Source organism: Prionailurus bengalensis, chromosome A1 (assembly GCF_016509475.1).
Source record: "Prionailurus bengalensis isolate Pbe53 chromosome A1, Fcat_Pben_1.1_paternal_pri, whole genome shotgun sequence".
Classification (NCBI taxonomy): Eukaryota; Metazoa; Chordata; class Mammalia; order Carnivora; family Felidae; genus Prionailurus; species Prionailurus bengalensis.
This window is the reverse complement of record NC_057343.1, coordinates 145,242,829-145,265,802: the sequence shown is the minus strand read 5'-3', so window position 1 is coordinate 145,265,802 and position 22,974 is coordinate 145,242,829. Positions and strand designations below refer to the sequence as shown.

Genomic DNA, 22,974 nt, shown 5'->3' with positions numbered 1-22,974 from the left:
TAAAACCTACACGTTGCCCCTGACCCCATCTTCTTCTTGTAGTAAAATGAGGTAAGAAAGACCAGAGAAGCACTCAGAGGTTGTGAAGATAAAAGTACATTCTCCTTGACCTGAAGCTTAGAGAAAATGAATTTGGACAAATGTCATTTATAATCAACATTCACAGCTTTTACTTAATAAGAAGTTCATGTACGTATGATTTTCGAGTTATCAAATATGAAAACCAAAAACATTCCAGTTTTACTTACTGCAAGCATTATTTCGTACCTGGATCCTCTTTGCTTTCATCCTCATTGACCAAGAATCCCATGTGATAATTTCCCACCTGTTGTAAGTAACTTTTTTCTAATTCACAAACTGGTGGATAATGGGTGACAAACAAGGTTAAGGATTTCACCTAAAGCAGTAAGACATAATAAATGTTATTTTATTTTTAAATTTTATTTCAAACTTTTCTTCAATTTAGTTTTGAAAAAGTTCAAAACCTCATGAACGTTGCAATGAATGTTCATTTTTCTTTAGCTAGACAACCACCTGTTAATATTTTGCCATAACACACACACACACACACACACACACACACACACACACACACTCTTTCCTGAACCATGTGAGAACTGCAGACATGACACTTCATCCCTACCTACATACAGGAAAACCTTGGACTGCGAGTAACATGTTCTGCAAGACAAGCAAACATTTCTAATAAATTCTGACTTGATCAATGAGCCACGCCTTACAATATGAGTAGTACGTGACGCTCAATGTTACATGATCACATGGAGCCAATGCATCTTCTCTCTCTCTCTCTTGCTACATGATTGTGGGTGATCGTCTCTCATGCTCAAATGCTTGGTCTCAAGCACTGTGTTTGGCACAGTGATTTTTCAGAACACTGGAAAGTGCCCACAACCAGTTTATTTTTTGTCACTTCAAAGCACCTATGGACACTCTTGTTTTTCCATATAAGAGTAAGCTTAGGAATGCTCTGCTTCATTCTAGGTCAGGTTGTCTGCAGATATAGACTCTCTCCTCTGTTGTCTTATTGCCAGTTACATTAAGTATAGTATATGATAAGAGTTTATTAATACTGCACCGTAGTCAACATTCGTTAGTGATAGTGAAAGTCGTCCTACACAATAACCCTCCTCTCTCTTGTTTTCAAAGATAAGTGCAGGTTAATTGGCTTATTTCTCTTTATATTTTGTATTTTCTTTATTATTTTATATTATATTACAGTATTATAATCATTTTTATATGAATATTTTTGGGTTGTGGAACGAATCATCTGAGTTTCCATGATTTCTTCTGGGAAATTCACTTTGATATACAAGTGCTTTGGATTACAAGCATGTTTCTGGAATGAATTATGCTCAGAAACCAAGGTTTTACTGTACTTAGAATTCTGTCTTCTAAGAACAAAAACATTCTCCTACTGATTTAATCAGAATTATTACAATCAAGAAATTTAACACAGGTATATCATTATTATCTAACATGAGTCCACAAATTTCCCTAACTGTCCCAGTAATATTCTTTATAAATGTTCTTTGTATTAAAAAAAAAAAAACCAAGGATCATGCCATGCACTTAGTCATGTCTCTATAGTCCCCATCAATCTAGAAGAGTTCCCAGCCTTTCTTTTTCATCTTTATGACATTAATGTTTTTGAAATATCCAGGAGTTGTTTTGCATAATGTCTCTCAATTTGGATTTGGCTGATTGTTTCCTCCTAATAAGCTTAAACCTTACTGCCAGAAATATTACACATATTTATGTGGGTGATGTACTCATTTCAGCACATCATATCAGGAGGCATATGATGTCAATTTGACCCATTATTGGGGATGATAAATTTGCTTATTTGGTTTAAGTAAGTGCCCAGAAAATTTCTTCACTATACTAACACCTCTCTCCTTTGTAATTAATAAATAACTTGTGGAGTAGTACTTTGAGATTGTGTGAATATTCTTTTCCTCAACAACCTTTCATCCAAAAGTTTTACCATCCATTGCTCATCACTGCCTGAATGAGTTATTATTGCAGTGACTCGTAAATGCTGATTTTAAAAAATTCTCTCTGTATTTATTAGTTGGTATTCTATAAAGAGGAGCTTTTCTTTCTCCTCACCCTAATCCCATCATTTTAAAGTTTACTTTTGTTTTGTTAGTATTAATATGGATTTGTGGATTTTTAATAAGCATTATTTTAAAGCACACATATTATGTATTCTAGAAATCCCAAAGTTCTTAAATCTTAAAAGAAGCTAACGCCAAATCTTGGTCTAAATATTAGCAGAAGAGGGTAATTAAATCAAAGCACTCCAGGTCTGATTCATCTGCCAATCACCTCATTAAAAGTCAGAACATGTGCCTTCTCTCTTATAACAATTACAAAAAAAACAACCCCCCCCCCCCCCCCAGCAAAAACCTATTAAGGCAGGATTTCTTTGATGAACTGCTCTTAAAATCTGCCCTGAAGGGTCTTCAGACCAGCTGTCTCAAGGATGTCCATTCCCTGAGCTGATAGGCATTTCTAACCAGAAGACCTAAGGGTTTGGGTCACAACACAGCTCTCCTCAAGGCCATTTTCAGCTTGCAGCCGAAACACACAGCTTCTTAATTCCTCCTCTCTGATCTCTGTTCCCAGTGTCGGCAATCAAAAGATACCATGAAAATAAGGATTTTCATCCATAAAAAGCATAGAGATTCTTGCTCCAGAAGAATCCTCTTCAATGACTTACCTCTAACATAAATTTTATCTAAAAATAACACTTTCTTCATTAATATTTAAGATGTCAAAAAACTGCTATAAAAGCAATGAGAAGAGACGTGACAAATTTAATTCTGTCATAATTTGTTCCCAAGGGTTCTTAAACGGATCTTTAAGATATTGCCAAACTGCTTTTGGTAGCTAGCCCCCAAAACAGCCACCAAGTTCTTCACCTCCCAATGTTCACGCTTGTGAACCGCCAGCACCAGTTTGCCAGCAACGAGTGAGCCACAATGGAAGAAGGTCCTCCATCATCAGTCAGGCCTTCAGATGATGCCAGCCTTGCCTGACAACTTGACTGCAACCTCAGGAGAGACGCTGGGCCATAGCCCCCCAGCTAAGCTACTCTCAAATTTCTTACTTCCAGACATCGTGAGAAATAACAGATTATTATTGTTTTCAGGCATTTAGTCTTGGGGTAATTTGTTATATAGTCATACTAACTGATATGCAGCCATACAGCAGGAACAATGAAACTCAGAGGTGGCAAATCCACTCTGTCATAATTCATTCCTAAAGGCTCTTAAATGAAGGTTTAAAATATGCTTCAAAATAAGGGGAGCCTGGGTGGCTCAGTCGGTTGAGCGAATGACTTCAGCTCAGGTCATGATCTCATACTTTGTGGATTCAAGCCCCGCATTGGGGTCTGTGCTGATAGCTCAGAGCCTGTAGCTTGCTTCAGATTCCATGTCTCCCTCCGTCTCTCTGCTTCTTCCCTGCTTATGCCCTCTCTCAAAAATAAATACATAGATAAACATTAAGAAAAAAAATTTCTCTTAATGTTTCAGAAATAAGTAAATAAAATGTGTTTTGGAGACAATGATAGGACTTTACTAATGTGTGATATGCAGTTTCTAAAATGATTAAAGAAACGTTCTTGAGCTCTTTTTGCAAATAAAGAATTTTTGTAAAGAAAAGTTAAAAGTACTTATTTTAAAGTGGAAAACATGCCATCATTAATTATGTAATCCAACTGAATGTTCAAACAAAAACTGAGGATCACAGAAGTTTAAAGAAAAGGGGAGTTTATTTTTGTATTATATGTTTTGGAAAGAAATAGGAATAAAAAATATGCTTGTATTGGTCATGTAAGGAAGACAGAAAAAGATGAAAATGGAGGAAAGACACAAAAGTGTTTAAAAAGTGGAGAACAAAACAGACATAGAAAAATCTTAGAACAGACTAGGTACAGGGCAGGTGTCAAAAGAAGACAGATAGGGAGAGACCAAAACAAACAGAGAAGGACAGAGCATTGATAAAGGGAAGGGGTGCCTGGGTGGCTCAGTCGGTTAAGCATCCAACTCGGAATCTTGGCTCAGGTCATGATCTCACGGTTCATGTATTTGAGTCCTATTTTGGGCTCTGCACAGCTCAGAGCCTGTCTTGTTCTCTCTTCCCCTCTTTCTCTCCTCCTCCCCTGCTCTCTCTCTCTCTCTCAAAATAAATAAATAAATAAACTTAAAAGGGGGGGGGGAGTTTGAGGGAGATGACAGGGATAGAGAATTCAACACAAACAAAATTTCACACTGAGATGCTCAGAACTGCACTATGGAAAAAACAGACATGGACTGAAGGAGTGAAGCAGAAAGATACAAAGATAAGAGATCAAAGGCCTTCTCTCAAGATCCTGTAGGATATTGCTGAAAAATGTACTTCACAGGTAAAAATGTCTCTGTCTCCTTTTTGTCTTCTTCAAGGATTGGGTTGCAGGTGGATGGGGGACAGGCAGGGTCTCTGCTCTTGATTTAGTTCGCCAAGGATAATAAGAAACAGTTCTGGGCGGAAGTATTGCCAAGGAGACCATTATCCTACTGACTAGATTTATTTGCTTCAGCAAAAGAAGACACATCAAAGAATTACAGACATTATGCAGTGCTAATCTATCTAAATTCAATGTATAGTGATTTAATGGTGAATTACAGGTATAGAGTCAATTATAATAATTAAAGATAACTTTGAATATTTAGAAGCTGAGGTCAGAAAAACAATTTGGATACTATGTACCATTCACATACAAAAAGGTGTACAAGATACTCACATCTTTAATAAAATGCTCCAGTGTAGCATAAGCGATGGCGATTCCATCATGGGTGCTTGTTCCTCTTCCCAATTCATCCAAGATAACCAAGGACTGGGATGTGGCCTGTCTTATTATTTCTGCTGTGTCAGTCAGTTCTTCCATAAAGGTACTCTGCCCTTTATATATATTATCTGCAGCACCCATCCTACAAATAAAATAAAAACACCTTGATTTTTCCTCTGAATTTCATTTTTAGGAAGCCAAGTATTACTTTGTGAACAATAAACATAAATGATCCCTAAGGGTCTATACACTTTGAGCCAATAATAACTGAAATCATACTAAACAAAAGAAAACATGTGTTGGATATAAAAGAGTGCCTAACATCAAATGGTACCTTTTAGAAACACTGTGTGCCTAACATTAAACTGCACCTTTTAGAAGCACTGTGGATAGAGTCTGAGGTACTGGACAGAGCTCCCCCAAAATAGGAAAACCTATGACCCTACCTTCTGAGCAGTCACTCCAAACCAGAATTTTGGTACTCACAAGGGAAAATAATGCTTCTCTGTGTTGCTGTGTTTAAATACCTATGAGTACTAGAATTAAAGACTTCTTCCTAGTATCTCAAGAAGATTTGGTACTACAAATTGAAGTACCATGTTGAAATAATTTATCTATAGAAGCTAAAACTTTTTATTAGAATCACAAATGTTTAGTAATCTCTGACACCTAATACAGGTTCCTAAAGTAGACTTCATGGAACATAGTTCTTAGGGACGTCATGAAATGGATGCAAAAGATGTAAGAGTTTCTTTCCTGTAAGACTTCTGTGATCCTTTAATATTCTACCACACATTGTGCAGTTTCTAGAAAAGTATCTACTATTTAGCATTTGTCTAACTCACTTAACTGTGGACACCTACCACTCCCAAGGTAACTGTGGCAATAATGGTCTACAGAACACATTTGGGAAAATGTCTATTTAGTCCAAAAGGATTCTTTAAAAAAGGTGGGGGAAGGGGGGAGAATCATTAAGCAACAGCCACTCCAGGTCATACAGTTAATAGCAAAACCTAGATTTCAGGTGTTTGACCCGCTAACCAGCTTTGTGAATTCTGGTAACTATTTTCTCAGCAAAATACCTTCATCCATGTAGTTTTGCTACAGTAGTTCACATGTCACCTACATACAGCAGCATAATGGTACCTTTTCTTTCTGGGGAAATTCATGGTGAAATCCAGCCTTACCCATCTCTGGGCTTGAGTCTTGTTCTGGGCAGGGAGAATGAAGTATAATGTTTTCCCCACAGATATGCAGAGCCTTAGGAGAACTGCTCCAGGAATCAGTGGAATTTAGAAATTAGTGGCATTTAGTTTTACTGAAAGTGTTTTAATTTTATCCATTTTAAAATCAATAACTATAAGACATAATTTCTGAAATGTTGCTAACTTATGAGCATTTTGGCTATTTCCTCAAAGTTCAAATACTGTTATTTATCTCAATTGTCAATGTTTATTGGTATTTCTCCCCACCAAAAAGCAAGATTAAAGTTTCCTATCTCTGAAACCACTCTGAATTCTTCAGAATCATGTTTGCCCTCATTTAACATGGTTGCTTTTATTCCTGACAGGTTGCAAGCTGACAAAAAGAATAAATCTTTAACTGATAACAAAATGCTCTGATAAGGCAAATATTGGGGGGTAGGTCTTCGGTTCTCAAGAATTAGAATAACAGGCAAGCACTGAGTAAGATTTTAATATAATAGTTTATGAGGTGCCTGGGTGGCTGAGTCAGTTAATCGTCTGATTTCAGGTTCATTCATGATCTCACAGTTTGTGAGTTCAAGCCCCACAGCAGGCTCTATGCTGACAGCTCAGAGGCTGGAGCCCACTTCAGATTCTGTGTCTCCTTCTCTCTCTCTGCCCCTCCCCTGCTTCTGTCCTTTCTCCCTCAACAATAAATAAATAAACATTAAAAAAATGTAATATAATAGTTTAAGTATTACGCTTCAGTGCTTTCTAGAAACAGTATGGTAACAGAGTGGTCTGGTTAGAAATTTCATGAACCGTAGGGTGCTCTTGGGAAGATATTTTTAGGCAGATACACACATACACACATAAAACACTTAGTATATGATAAGGAAGAGATTTCAAATCAGGAAGGGAGGAAAGAATGAATGATCAGTCAATAAAAAACATGCTAGCTAACTGGTTGTTTCAGGAGAAAAAAAAACAACAGGTATGCCACTACTCAAACCATATTCCAAAATAAATTTACATGAATTTAAAAGTTTAATGTAAAAAAAAAGAAACCATACCAACAGATACAGGTGAAATTTAATCTCTGGATAGGTAGGTAGGTGGCGTTATAAACTTAGCACCAAAACGTGTACAGCAAACACCACAAACTGACAAACATATTTGCAACACATATAACAAAGGGTTAATATTCCTAAAAAAAGGACTTTCATAAAGCTAAACAAAATGGTAAACATTCCAAAAGAGAGATAGGCAAAGGATAAGAGTCAATTCACACATACAAAAACTAATGAAAATACTCACATATTATGCAAATTCAAACAGGAATAAAATGCTGTCTTACATATGCAATTAGCAAAGAGAGTAACAAGAATGATAACATCTACCACTGTCAAGAGTGTAGGGAAAAGGATATTCTTATGTGAGACTGAGAGTTGTTACAACCTCCCAAAACACAATTTAGCAACGTCTGTCAGAAGTTTTTCATGACCCATAAATTTCACTCTAGGAATTAATGCTGTGGAAATTATCACAGAGGTATGAAAAATGTGTGTACAAATATGTTTCTTAATGTTATCTAGTGAAAAACTGGAAAAAGCAAATGCCTAAGGAAAAGAGAAAGAGCAATAATACTTGGGTGGAAAGCTATGCAACCAGTAGAACTGGTACACTTAGAAATTAGACACTGAAAAATGGTCACAACATATGTGAAAACACTAGGTCACCAGAAAGTGTTTAGATTCGGTGGAGGGATCTGCTAGGCAAAGAGACCTACCCAACTGCTGAGCCACGTCAGTGTTTACAGCACCTGAAGCAGTGTTCCGTTCAGACAGATGGACAGCATCCAAAATTAAAGAAAAATTTGAGGACAGTTGAAGAAAACGAATGGTAGGAAAGACGAGGACTGAGAACAACCAACAAAACAACTACCACAAAGGAAATGAATAAAAATACAATTCAAAGAACAGAATTAAAACAAACAAAACCTCTATTTGGTAGCCTCAGAAAGATTAAGAAACTGCAGCCTTAAAATAAAACAGCCCACCAAAAAAAGGAACAGCTGGAGAACAAAAAAATCTTGTAAATTAAAAATATGATCACTGAAAAAATTCACTGTATAGGCGGGATTAAAATTAGATACTGTGGAGGACCAAGATTTTAATCTGAAAGATAAATTCAAAGAAATATCTCAGCACAGTGAATAGATCAAGGAATGAAAAATACACACAAATAATTTTAACATGGAGGCCAGTTCCTAAGGGCTTAAAGTCCACCCAATAGGAAGTACAGAAGGCAGACACAACAAAAGTAGTAATATCATAGAAGAAATTACTGCTAAACTGAAATAAGGCATGCATCTTCAAGTGAAAAGTTTCCACAAAATGCTGAATAAGATTAATAAAAGACTTACACCCAGAAACACACTGGTAAAATTTAAGAAACGACAGGAATTTTTTAAAAATCCCGAACACTTCAGGGGTACCTGGGTGGCTCAGTCGGTTAAGCATCAGACTTTGGCTCAGGTCATGATCTCACAGTTTGTGGGTTTAAGCCCTGCATCATGCTCTGCACTGACAGCTGAGAGCCTGCAGCCTGCTTCAGATTCTGTGTCTTCCTCTCTTTCTGCCCCTCTCCTGCTTGTGCTCTCTCTCAAAAATAAATAAGTAAACATTTAAAAAAAACAATAAAAATAAATTAAAAATCCTGAACACTTCAGAGAGAGAGAGAGGGAGGGAGAGAGAGAGAGAGAGAAGAGAGGAAAAACATTACTAACAAAGGGATGAAAATAAGATGCTATCAAACTCCTTACCTACAATGAATGCCAAACTAGAAGATAAGGGAACAATTCCTTTACATTTAAAATCTGAAAATGTATATTCATTTAAACTTCCAAAACAGATATGAAGACAAAATAAAGCTTATTTTAGACTCTGAAGAACTCAGAAAAGTAGCCACCATGAGTCCTCATGAAAAAACTGCTCAAAGAGAGATACAGAAGAGAAAATAGCATTCAAGAGAAAAACATGAACTACAGGGAGTAACAGAAGTGAAAAAAGCTGGGAAGAAATGAGAATTTTAAAGGAGGGATGCCTAAGAGGAGCCCCTATGATAGTCCAACGCCTTAAGGATTACATACTTCTTAAGCTCTCCAGTGAATGTGGATGTAACATATACATGAATCCTAATAATACAAATGTTGACTATTGGGTCCTTCTATTTGTAAACTAGCCTATGAAAGAACAAGAGAATTACAGCAGGGCAGATGTTGGGACCTTTTGGAAAGGTAAAAGTAAGAACAGCTTTAACAACTGGAAGGGTCTTGGATTGATAAATGATTTCTTTGTATTTGTTGCCAGAAGTTCAACAGATATTGTCTAAAGTAAATAAATCTAAAATTAGAGGGAAGAATATTTTATAGACATTGTAATGTTAACTACCAGCAGAACAAAATCAGGAACCCTCAGAGTGACTGCCTACTGCACAGGGCTAGTTCTGTGCCAGAGATGATGGGGAGTAGGGGGAGAGCCTTTTAGTTTTCAATTGTGTGCCCTCTGTACTGTTTGTTTTCTACCATAACAGGCATTGCTTCTACAATTACATACACACACACACACACACACACACACACACACACACACACGTATTTACTTATTTCTGAGAAAGAGAGAAAGAGAGAGTGAGGGTGGGGGAGGGTCAGAATGAGTGCTGACAGCAGCAAGCCCCTATATGGGGCTCAAATTCACAATGAGATCATAACCTTAGCTGAAGTTGGACACTCAACCAACTGAGCCACCCAGGTGCCCCCGTAAGTATACTTTTTAAAAAATTTATACTATGGGGCACCTGGGTGGCTCCGTTGGGTGAGCGTTCAACTCTTGATTTCAGCTCAGGTCATGATCTCAGGGTTGTAGGATCGAACCCTGCATTGGGCTCCATGCCGACAGTGCAGAGCCTGCTTGGGATTCTATCTCTCTGCTTGCACACATGCATGCTTGCTCACTCTCTTTCTCTCAAAATAAATAAGTAAACTTAAAAATAATGTTATATTAGGTCATTTTTATTAAAAACTGCCTGTGCAGAATAAAATATAGAAAGTTATTACATGTTTAGAGTTATTGTCTCAGGGTGGGGGGTTACTGGTCAGTTAGTGACCCTTTCTCTTCTTCCAAGCACCTAGCAAAACATCTGATACAAAAATAGAGAATAAATTATTGAATAAAGTCTTCTTTCCCAATTCCAGTGGATTAAGACATGTAGGAAATATTGGCCTAACATGGCTGTGTAAGTGTTCATTTCATTACTATCACTGAGGTGCCTTTAGGAATCAGTTCAAAATAAAATACAGAGTCAATAAATATAGATATATGTATATAGATAAGGTCACTTAAATTTACATTTAAAGAAGCAAATCACATTTTACACAATAGAGATGTTCTGAAAGGCTGACTTTTAGTCACTAGAGATATGTGAATTCTTATTTTAGGCCTTAGGCCTTGAACTTGAACTTTCTATATATCTGTTTTTTGGCATTAAAAAATTAACTGTCATACTGAAAAAGGAAGTTCTAGTCTATAAGATGGAGTGAAAACTTTTAAAAAGTCATGGAATTTATAAATTATGTAAGGTAGCTAAATATGGTAGAAGAGTGATACCTTGAGTGAAGAGACCAGCACTCTTGTCCTGTCTTGGTCACTAAGTACTGTGTCATCTTAGCCAAGTTAGGTACTTTTTCTGTGTGGTCCTAGCTTCCTCATCCATAAAACGGGTAAGTTGGAATAGTAAACCTCTAAGGGCCCACCCTCTTATTTTTCTTAAAATTTTTTTATCGTTTATTTTTGAGAGAGGACAGAGCATAAGTGGGGGAGGGGCAGAGAGAGAGAGAGAGAGAGAGAGGGAGGAAGACAGAATCTAAAAGCAGGCTCCAGGTTCTGCCTGACGTGGGGCTTGAACCCATGGACTGGACTGCAAGATCATGACCTGAGCTGAAGCCATATGGCCAAATGACTGAGCCACCCAGGTGCCCCAAACTGTTCTTACCACAGTAAAAGAATTTTTGGAAATGTATAAGAAAAACAAGGTGTCTCAAATTGGACAAGAGCTTTTTATGCAATGTTAGTTAAGAGTTCATGTTAACATGAATGACTGTAAAAGCTCGTATGTACTTTTTAAAAAAAATCTTATTACTAATTGTTGAGTAAATCACTGACAACTGCTTCATGTACATACCAAATGAGTCAGTACTATCCAAGAGGCGGCAGGACGATAATAGCTAAGTATACAAATCCCAGCTAGGACACTTCGGTTCCCCTATCTGTAAACAGTAACAACAATAGTGCCTGCTTTTCTACTTCTTAGGATGGTTAGGAGAAATAAATAAATAAGTTAATATTTATAAATTTTTAAGAAAACAAACTTACAATGGTTTCCTAACGTCTGGAAAATAAAACCCTAAATTCCTAGCATGGTTTCCAAGGCCTCTGAGAACTCTGGCCCCAAACCTGTCACCTCTCTCCAATCTCATCTCCTTCTGTCCCTAGACCCCATGTTGTTGCCACCTCAATTCATACTTGCTCCCTGATATATGCCACATATCTTTTAAAGCAGAACAACTCTATCAAGATTTAATTCACACATCACAAAACTCACCCTTTAAAATGTATTTATAATTCAGTGGTGCTTAGTATATATTCAGAAAGTTGATACGACACACCTTTATCCCTCAATGTTTTCCCTCATTATTTCCTTAGCCTGGAATAATCTTCCCTCTTCTCTTTTCTACAAACTGACGGCCTTGTTTTCCACAAGCTACACTTACTTTTGCATTCCCCTCAAATGCTAAGCATAGTATCTTGGACCAGGATCTTCAATACATCCTGTACATGAACTGACTCAGTCATGTTCAACTGCTGAAATTATTTGTTCCGAGGCTTGTAACACAACTTACCCAGCCAAAATGACTCAAGAGTAAACAAATTATATGAATGTCTAAACTTCAAGTTAAAAAAGAGAATTGCTGACTAACCATTTGTGGGAGAAGTCTCAAAGAGTGAAAGGATTTAAACATCTGTTTTCCTTTGTGCTTCGGTATAAATCAGGGTTATCTTTGCACATTGTCACTGAGTTTATTCTAACATCACAATGTACACATTCTAAGGATCATAAGTGTTTAAAGGACATAAAAAATTAACTTCTAATATTTTCATGGAATGTTTATTACAATTATATGGTACCCAGTAATTAAAAATTAGCACACAATCTTGATAGTATTCACTTGTATTTTCCATTCAATTTTAAAACACTGCATTTAAAACAGTAACTCCAGGGGCACCTGGGTGGCTCAGTCAGCTGAGCATCTGACTTCGGCTCATGTCATGATCTCAAAATTCGTGAGTTTGAGCCCCACGTTGAGCTTATTGCTGTCAGCACAGAGCCCACTTTGGATCCTCTGTCCCACTCTCTATCTGCCCCTCCCCCCCCAAAATAAAATATTTAAAAATTAATAAATACAAGAGTAAGTCCAAATTTTACTGTTCATTATAACTTATATGATGTACAAATGCTTAAGCTATGCTGAATTTTTAGTGGTAAAGTCAAGCCATGCTGGTGAAGATTAATTTTTTAAAATGCTATTTACTTTGTGCTTATCCAAACTACCCTTTACCCTTGCTAAGGTCTTCAGGGCCTTTCTAACTGACAAAACTAACAAATCACCCATTCTCCATCCTGACCCTCTTAGATTTTATCACTGATGACCACAAATTGTTCTCTATTGATCTTAGCATCAGGGCCCAGAAAACCTCTCGGTCACCTTTTATCCAAAGCCTTTGCTCTCACTGAATTTGTCCTATGGGACCAGTCTGACTAGAAGGGATGTACACACCAAAATATGATTGGTACAGACAGATTTACTCTCCCTTCCACTAATGTTTTTTTCTTATGTTCACATTCCCTACAGAGAACTGGGCCACTTCTTTCTCCAATGGTCCCTTCCACTTTGACAGAAGGGAAGAGCCGGTATGATAGCAAAGCATTTCCTATCAGCAAGCCAAAAGAGTCAAAAAAGTTGTGCTGCTGGCCAAATTGGTAGTGATCATTTTACACCGCCATTTAACACATGAGGGCAAACACTTCGGATATCAAGTGACTTTCCCAAGGTGACATAGTAAATTTGTAACAGAGAAGAAAAAAATACAAAGGCCTTCAGGTTTCTGGCTTGGAGCTGAATTACCCAGCGTGCCTCATGGTATTTCTGTCCTTAAGGAGAGGAGACCAGATTTCAGGGGCTCTTAGATGTATTTTTATTATGCAACAGTCCTAACTCTACTGTTAGGCCAGTGATTTTCAAATATCTTTTTATCCATTAAATCCCTAGCTCAAATTAAATTTCACAAAGAAACTCACTACCAATTAGATAAAAGGAGCGCTGATTTGGTCAAGACACAGCACTATTAGGCCATCTTTCCTCATCCAGAGGGGGCTTTGGGGGACTCTAAACACCCTGTACAACAGTTTGAAAGTCACTGCCTTAGGAGGCAACAAATTGTCTATTACAATTCTATTTTTCCTCAGCACATGATGATCAAGTAACAATGCTGCCCAGCAGACACTGAAGAAATGCCAGCTTGTTAACCAGTAACTGAGGCTACTACGCAAAGTGTACGCTTAAAACTATGGGGAAGGTTTACTGATAAAAATAGTTTCTGCTAACTTCCCTTCAGAAATACCATTTATTTTTCCAATAAATTTCAGCAGTATAATGACTTTATATAATTCTTATGGACACAGAATTTTATAACTAAACACATTTTCCTTTTCATCATGATTACTAATAACTGAATAACACCTTATAATAACAAATAACAACTCGCACTTTATCTTATGTTTCTACACTTACTTTCAGTTCCAGTGTCTTTAGATACCATTCTATCTCTTATTATCCTGCTATATTGAATATATCCCAGTAAATTACCAAAAATACACTTTTGAAGATAGCATACATTAAAGAAGTTTTTATAATGTTTTATTAATTCAACGAGCATTTCACAAAACATAATACTGGATAACGATTCTGAAATTCTCCAAAAGTTAAAATATGTTAGAGATTTAAGGAATTCTAGAACATGGAATTAGTATAATTCTGTCTATATATTCAAAGTAGTAAAAAATGGAAAACACATTCTTTAGATTTCATCTTAGAGTTATTTTGCTCCAAGTACACAGGTTACAGTTATGTGATTAAGAAAAAAAATCACTCTGATATTTTTAGGAGTGGCGGCTGACTAATCTTTCTAATCCCCTACTCCCTCCTCGCCTATTACCCTTATATAGGTCAACAAAGCTTAATAAAGCATTAATGGAGAAAAGAAATTAATACTTTTTTGTATCAGTTTCTAAAATAAAGAACACTTATATGAAAATTTGAACAAGAATTTGTTTTTATGAGATCTTGATATTTTGAGATAACATTCTAGATGTTTTTCAATGGTAGCTAATGGGCTGGACCTCTGTCCCCTCAAATCACAATTTCTGGGTCTTACACAAGGAAAATGCTAGCAAAAGGGAGAAGTGCTGCAATAAACAAAGAAAAAGAATTTTTCATATTGAATGATCAGTACTAGAGCTTAAATATCAAAATTATTACATAGAGGCAACAATTACTATATTGCATTAGGACTTTTTGACACATTTGAGTGCTTTCAAGATTGTGGTTATATGCACGCGTGCGCACGCGTGCGCACACACACACACACACACACACACACACACACACAACCAGTTGACATTTTTCAGGTATACAAGTCAGTGGCATTAAGCACATTCGAATGTTGTGCAGCCATCACCACTATCCATTACCAGATCCTTTTCAATACCCCAAAACAGAAATTCTATACTCATTAAAAAACAAACTCCCTATGCTCTCCTTCGCATGAGGCCTGTGGTAATCTCTATTCTACCTTTTGTCCCTATGAGTTTGCCTATTCCAGCTTCCTCATGTAAGGGGAATACCTTACTTGTCTTCTAAGTGCTCTACAGAGGAGGACTTTTACGTTAGCTTATTTTGCCTTCTTTTTGAAATTGAAGATGTTCCTCTTTACTTCACTTTGCTAAAGAGTTAACAGAATTCTGTACTGTCTACATGTCTAAGCTTTTATTTTTTCTATATTTTGCAAATTTATAAAAGGGAAATAATCTAAATAACAAAGTATTCTAACTTTTGAGAAGGGCAGTATAAGAAGTAGAAATAAAAAAAGTCCAAGGAAAAAGCTACAAAAAGATACCAATTATTATAAGATGTGTAGATATTGTGTAGTTCTTAAAAGTCATAAAAATATGAAGTAGCAGATCTGTGTTACATTTAATTAAACATAAACATTAACCCAGAAATGGAATGAAATCACAAATGCTTTAGCACTACATGGATTCATTTTAAGAGTCTGGAAAGCCATATACCTAAACAACAATGATTTCCACGCAGTAGAATTACAGGTGATTTAAATTTCTTTTTTGAGCTTTTCTATATTTATATTTTGCACAACAAACAAGCTTTACAGTGCAATTAGAAAATAAATTTTATTTTTAAAAATCCCAAATGATAAATACTTTACTGTATCATTATGTTGAGACAAGGCAAAAAGATGGTAATTACCAGGTTAAAAAACCAGCTTTCTTTTAGCAATCACTTTATTAGCAACAATGAAATTATTATAAAAGACAAGAAGAAAGTTTAATATAATTGTTTCTACTAACAGTTGCAATCAGTTCACATTATAGTATTTAAAATTAATTTATACAAGTTGTAACACTGAACTGCAAATATAACCAAACAAAGAATACTGCACCAATCTTTCGATTTCAATGGAAACATTGCTGAGAATCGAGATGGCAATCCAGGAAAATGCCAAACTTGTGTTGGTTCTCAGGAAACCACGTTCACTGAAAACATCTACAAACACATGCAGGCCACTTAGGAAGGGCACAGGCATTTTCCTATCAAAGAGACCCCAGGAAGTGCTGACTGGACAAATTACTCTCTAACACATCTTCAAGTCCACTCCTTGGGAAAGTCCCAAGAATTTCAGAGGAAAATAATTAACAGAGAAAACGTTATTTCCCAACTGTAACCATATCTGTGAAAGCCACAAATGATTAAGGCCATAAAAAGAAAGGTAAGATTCATCAGTCATCATGGTAAGATTAATCAGATTAATTAATAAGATTACTAAAGGGGAACCTGACACAACCAAAGGATGCCGCCTTATAGTTAAATACACATTAAGAACTCAGGCAAATCACCATCTCTTGGATTCTGCTGTCCCTTCTGTAAACTGAACAATGGCTCCTAAATCTGGATATGTTTTAGAGTCACTTGCAGAGGTTCTTAAGTATGGACAGACTCTAAGAGCCCCCTCATCATACCAATTAATTACAGCACTATCTCCAGGAGATCTGCCTTCAGGAGAACTGCCTGGGATATGGATTTCAAACCAAACCAAATCCTCAGGTGACTCTGAAGTATTAAATTCATACAACCACTTCCTAGCAAAAAGATGAAGTGAGGCATCTCCTGTTTGCCAAACACAGCTGCGGGAACTAAATAAACCACAGAGATACTCACAGGCAACACTTTTGATGCCAATAGAATTCATAACAGCCTACTCATTTAGTAAAATATCATTTATCGTGTGATTTTTAGTGCTAGTATTTACTACCAACTAGAAGACATGCACTGATTCAAGGGGTTTTCTTTCTGTCTAAGGAGGACAGACAGACAGACACACACACACACATTAGGATATATATACATGTTAAATATCATTAAATATACATAAATATACATTATATACATATTTAATAGAGTACAAGTACTCCACCTAGGTGCTCAATCAATATTCATGGACTTAAACTCGACTGGACAAACAAATCAGTTATCATCCTCACAAATGCAAATACCTGAAATAAGTTAAGCATTCAAACGCCTATTACACTTTAATTCTCTCTCAAAATAAACACACTGGTGAGTACACAGCATTCCTGAACTGAGGGGCCATAAGAGGGTTTACATGGGTAGCATGGCATGCAACTTATTAACCAAGGACCGCTTAATGTAAATATCCCTTTCTACCAACATTTAAGTGACATAAATGGCAATAAATTATGCTGAGAGAAGCCAAGTGTTTTGCTTTTTTTTTTCAAGCCAGACTTAATAATTCATTGCTTTTCTAAAACTTAATTACTGAGTCTAAAAAGGTGAATAAGGTTTAAGCCTACATTTATCAGGATAACAAACAAGAGATCTTATTCCAGGGATGCACTCAAAGATGTTAATGATCCTTAGAAATAAGTGTCTAGAAATATTTCACTGATAAATATATATACAAACACTAATACATAAATACTAATTAGAGCCAAGTGTATATGTTTGCCAAAGTTCCACTTTTTTTTAAAAATTTTTTTTTAACGTTTATTTATTTTTGGGACAGAGAGAGACAGAGCATGAACGGGGGAGGGGCAGAGAGAGAGGAAGACACAGAATCGGAAGCAGGCTCCAGGCTCTGAGCCATCAGCCCAGAGCCTGACGCGGGGCTCGAACTCACGGACCGCGAGATCATGACCTGAGCCGAAGTCGGACGCTTAACCGACTGAGCCACCCAGGCGCCCCGCACTTTTTTTTTTTTTAATATGAAATTTATTGTCAAATTGGTTTCCATACAAAACCCTGTGCTCATCCCAACAGGTGCCCTCCTCAATGCCCATCACCCACCCTCCCCTCCCTCCCACTCCCCATCAACCCTCAGTTTATTCTCAGTTTTTAAGAGTCTCTTATGGTTTGCCTCCTTCCCTCTCTAACTTTTTTTTTTCCTTCCCCTCCCCCATGGTCTTCTGTTAAGTTTCTCAGGATACACATAAGAGTGAAAACATACAGTATCTGTCTTTCTCTGTATGACTTATTTCACTTAGCATAACACTCTCCAGTTCCATCCATATTGCTACAAAAGGCTATATTTCATTCTTTCTCATTGCCACGTGGTATTCCATTGTGCACATAAACCACAATTTCTTTATCCATTCATCAGTTGATGAACAAATCAGGAGACATAGATGCTGGAGAGGATGTGGAGAAACAGGAACCCACTTGCACTGTTGGTGGGAATGCAAACTGGTGCAGCCGTTCTGGAAAACAGTGTGGAGAGGTTCCTCAAAAAATTAAAAATAGACCTACCCTATGACCCAGCAACAGCACTGCTAGGAATTTACCCAAGGGATACAGAAGTGCTGATGCATAGGGGCACTTGTACCCCAATGTTTACAGCAGCACTTTCAACAATAGCCAAATTATGGAAAGAACCCAAAATTTGACTTTTTAAAAGTAATGTTCTTAGGGAAAGGATTATACAAGATTACAACATTCAGAAAAAATATTCCTAAAGCATCCTGTCTGTTTGCAGCTTTTCAAAAATTTATTTATTCTTCTCATGGCACAGTGCACAGCACATAGTAGGCACTCGATGAGTATTTATGCAATTAATGAATTTAAACCCAGTGCTGTAAATGTTCAATCATTAATATGAAAATAACCAATTTAAAGATAAAATTTGGAGACAAATTTTATGCATATGTCTCACTCTGCTAGACTTCCAATATTTCTTACATTGAGTACAAAAAAAAATTTGAAGTGATTTACAATAACAACATATTTATGGTGGAAGAATTACAATGAATATGAAACTAAGATTTTAAGCCAGACAGTAGGTCCTCACATTTGAGACAGCATATTTGTGCATGAGCTTTGAAAATGCTAATTTTGTGGTCTCATCCTTGCAATTCCAATTTAATAGGTCTCTGATACAGGGCTTAGAATGTTTTAAACATTAATCATAAACAAGCATCTCTACGGTTCTCATGCAGCTGTTATAAGAATCATGTTAGAGAAATACTCCCATGCAAGAAGAGAAGGGGGAAAATTAAACCAAATTTGTTTCTGCACCTGAGCCTTGAATTTAGCTCCTGCTTTCTTGGCAGGCAAGACAAAAAGGAATTAAAGAGGAAGCAGCCATTGGCTGATGACAGGAGGCCTGGCAGTTTGTCAGAGAAGGCCAATAAATTGCTTCAAGTCTTTTTGTAAACAGGCACAGCATGCACATGGAGGGAAAACAATTTCCTAGCATGAACAAAAAATGACTTATCAGATGGCACTCCATGTAAAGGTCAGTAAATAAAAATGAAAATTTCCTTATGAGCAATTTTGGAGACTATATAGAAACATCATCAAATGGGTATGTCTACTTTAATTTTAAAGCACGAGTACAAACTTTTACCCACGGCCAGCAGGATTCTAAACTGCCCCAGCCCCCTTGAAGAAAAAGAAAGATGCACATTCCTTACACTCCATAGTCCCACTCCTAAATGATAGCCTCAATTCAGAAAACTCGTTCATACGCACCAGAAAACACATGTAAGACAAGTATCAGTATTGTCTGAATTTGCAACAAATTTGAATCATGTTAAATACCAATCAAGGAAAATGGATAAACTGTGGTAGATGCATACAATAGAATACCATAATTATAGAAAAATGAGTAAACTAGAATTATACATATCCATATGGGTGAATTTCATAAATATAACATGGGAGGGGGAAGCCAAGTGCAAAAGAATACACAGTGTGGTGTGATACGTAGAAAGTGTTCCTCAAAAAACATACCCAGGGAGTAAAAATATAGAGAAATGCATGGGATGAAAACTAGTCAAGAAAGGTAGTTCCAGGGCACATGGGTGACTCAGTTGGTTAAGGGCCCAACTCTTGATTTTGGCTCAGGTTCAAGGTTTGAACCTCTCTGCCCCTCCCCCGCTCTCTTTTTCTCTCAAATTAAATAAACATTAAAAAAAAGACAAAAGGGCAGTTCCTCTAGATGGGGTGGAGGGGAAAAGAATCAGGGAGGATTACGGGTTCAATAGTATTGGCAAAATGTTCTATTACTTTACTAGGGTGGTATTTACCTATGGGACTGTCCTATGTCTGAATTATTTCACAATAAATGAATGAAAACTGTAACAGCATAATATTAGACCATATTCTAGTAAGGATCTAGGATATAAATGAATGTGGTCCATGCAGACTCCTTTCAATTAAAACAGGAAAGGGAATAAGAACAGAAGAAAAGACAGGGAACAGGGTCCTTACACTAAAGCAGTGCATCCCAGATGGAGGTCTCTGAGGTTAAAGAAACAAGGAATCTCTGCACAGCAGATCCAGTGCAGCCATTAAAACATGCGAGACTTGGGGCGCCTGGGTGGCGCAGTCGGTTAAGCGTCCGACTTCAGCCAGGTCACGATCTCGCGGTCCGTGAGTTGGAGCCCCGCGTCGGGCTCTGGGCTGATGGCTCAGAGCCTGGAGCCTGTTTCCGATTCTGTGTCTCCCTCTCTCTCTGCCCCTCCCCCGTTCATGCTCTGTCTCTCTCTGTCCCAAAAATAAAATAAACGTTGAAAAAAAAAAAACATGCGAGACTGGGGCACCTGGGTGGCTCAGTATGTTGAGTGTCCAACTCCTAATTTTGGCTCAGGTAATGATCTCACAGTTTGTGAGTCTGAGTGCCACATAGGGCTCTGTGCTAACAGCATGCAGCCTGTTCTCTCTCTGCCTCTCCCATTTGTGTGTGCTCTTTGTCTCTTAAAATAAATAAACAAACATTAAAAAAAGTAAACATGTGAGGGGTACCTGAGTGGCTCAGTCAGTTAAGTGTCTGTCTTCAGCTCAGGTCATGATCTCAGAGTTCATGGGTTCGAGCCCACCATCAGGCTCCGTGCTGACAGCTCAGAGCCTGGAGCCTGCTTCGGATTCTGTGTCTCCCTCTCTGCCCCTCCCCTCCCTTTCTCTCTCTCTCTTTCTCAAAAAATAAATAAAACATTAAAAAAAACATGTGAGAGTAATCTGCATGAAGTGATAGAGAAATATGTCCCCCACATATTAGGAAATTAAAGCAAGCTGCATAGCATAATGTTTAATATAATACCATTTATATAAGAGAAGATTTATGTATACCTGCAAATTGGTGGAAAATTATACAAAGAATCATCAATAGTTGTTGACCTGGGGAGAAGGTAAAAGTTAGTTTATACCCTATCATACTGTTCAATTGTTTTCATAATAGGATCTATTATTTTTATAATTAAACAACTGAGCTCTCCAGCAAGGGCAGTGGAAATGCTTCTCGGCTGCACTCCAAAGTTGTCTGGACACTTACAAAAGTGTCAACTTCCAGACCCCAGTCCAACTTAGAACTACTGAGTTTAGGGTCCAAGTATCAGTATTTTTTAAAGCTCCATTGAAAAAAAGTCCAATGTACATTAAGGGTTAAAACTCACTGTTTCTAGATGTTCCGTGTGCAGATGATAATATGTGTGTTATGAAAATTAAAGACACCAATCTTCTATATTGATCAGACAAGAAAACCGTCACTAAAGGAGGAAGAAATAAGGTTACATACAGGCTGGGTTAGAAACTTTTTGGAAAAGTAAGCTCTGATATGCTGAAGTACCTGGGAATGTTCAGGCTTAGAAGTCCAAATGCCATGCTACTGAGTAGGGAAGAGAAATTTGCCCTGGAAAAAAGTGTTTTCAGACAGTGACCATATACGCATTTCACAAGACTCCTATAAAACATCTTATTTTGACTGATACTGCCTTTAATCTGAGGTTGTATCTTTGTTACATTTATTTTAGAATTTTAAAAATATTAATAAGCAGAAGAAAAGAACATTCACCACAATCCCATCTCCCTCATGATATTTTGGAATATAGCCTTCTATTTAGATGATTTTCTCTGCATATATTTACATATATAATTTCTCCTACAAAAGTGGAATCAAACAGAATGCCAGGTTTTGTAACCAGCTCTTTTTTGTTATTGTAACAAGAATATTCTTTCTTTCATGTAATACTACCTCTGGATGGGCCCACCAGTACCAGGTAATGGTAAAATGTATTCCCAAGTAGCTGAAAAAAATGGGTGTGTTTAAGGAAGTTAATTCAGAATGAAAACCACTATACTGAAACAATGACTTTGGTGTTCACAAGGTTTACAGCTTAGTTTCTCCCTTATGCAGTGACTAGTAACCAGTCCAGCTCCTCAAGGCTGCTCCTGGCTCACAAGATAAAGGCATGCTATCATGGCAGCAGCATGGAGGAAAAAGCTCACGGTCCACGTGAGTACCTTCTAGGTCAGCCACTAGCTGGTCTTTTCACTAAAAATTGTTGTCTAACAAAATAAACAGGTTTTTTAAAGCTGTTTTCTTAAGTAATTCATTTGTTTTTCTAGGTACTATGAACTATTTTAACTGAACAAGTTTACCTTCATGGAAACCTTTGAGACAAATCTATAGCTTCCCCACAGCAGAGTTGGTCATTATGTGATAAATATTGTAAGCTTCATTTCTGGCTCCATCTTAAGCCCTTACCCTCATTTTTACTCACACTATTTGGAATCTTCTGTAAACTGACTTAACTACTTTCTGGAAGATGGCAGGATAAATATTAATGGACGAACAAGCAAATAAATACACATATACAAACACCTCTCAAGCACTGCATGATCTTACAGCAATGGAATGCCTTGTGCCTCCATGGATTGTCCTTATCACACGTGAGTTTCTTGAGGGCAGGTAACGTGGCCTCATTCGGCTTTGTATCCCTAAGGCCTAGCATAAAACTCAAGTACACTGTAAGGTTTTAAGAAAAATGAGTGTTTAGTACACTGGAGTTTTGATCTTGTTATTGAGCCACTGTCTCCTAACAGTCTATAGTTTCTGCTTAAGACACGGGAATTTAATGGCGATCTTATCACGCAGCCTCCTAGCTGTGCTGCATGTTACAAGTTAAGATCACTTCTGGAAACAGATCCCCTTCCTGAATTTCTTAGGGTCA

The 22,974-nt window shown here is 37.1% G+C and overlaps 1 protein-coding gene across 5 annotated transcripts in view; it reads right to left on the bottom strand.

Moving 5' to 3' along the window:
• MSH3 (mutS homolog 3) overlaps positions 1-22,974 on the bottom strand; it is a 192,524-nt gene that overhangs the window by 10,069 nt on the left and 159,481 nt on the right. For 3 of the 5 annotated variants that reach the window (XM_043593057.1, XM_043593067.1, XM_043593073.1), the window contains exons 21-22: positions 4,811-4,997; positions 268-397 (exon numbers count right to left, since the gene is read on the bottom strand). In XM_043593057.1, coding sequence (XP_043448992.1) covers positions 268-397; positions 4,811-4,997 — 317 coding nt within the window. The remainder of the gene's footprint in view (positions 1-267; positions 398-4,810; positions 4,998-22,974) is intronic. The other 2 variants (XR_006299152.1, XR_006299151.1) reach the window with 1 other exon arrangement.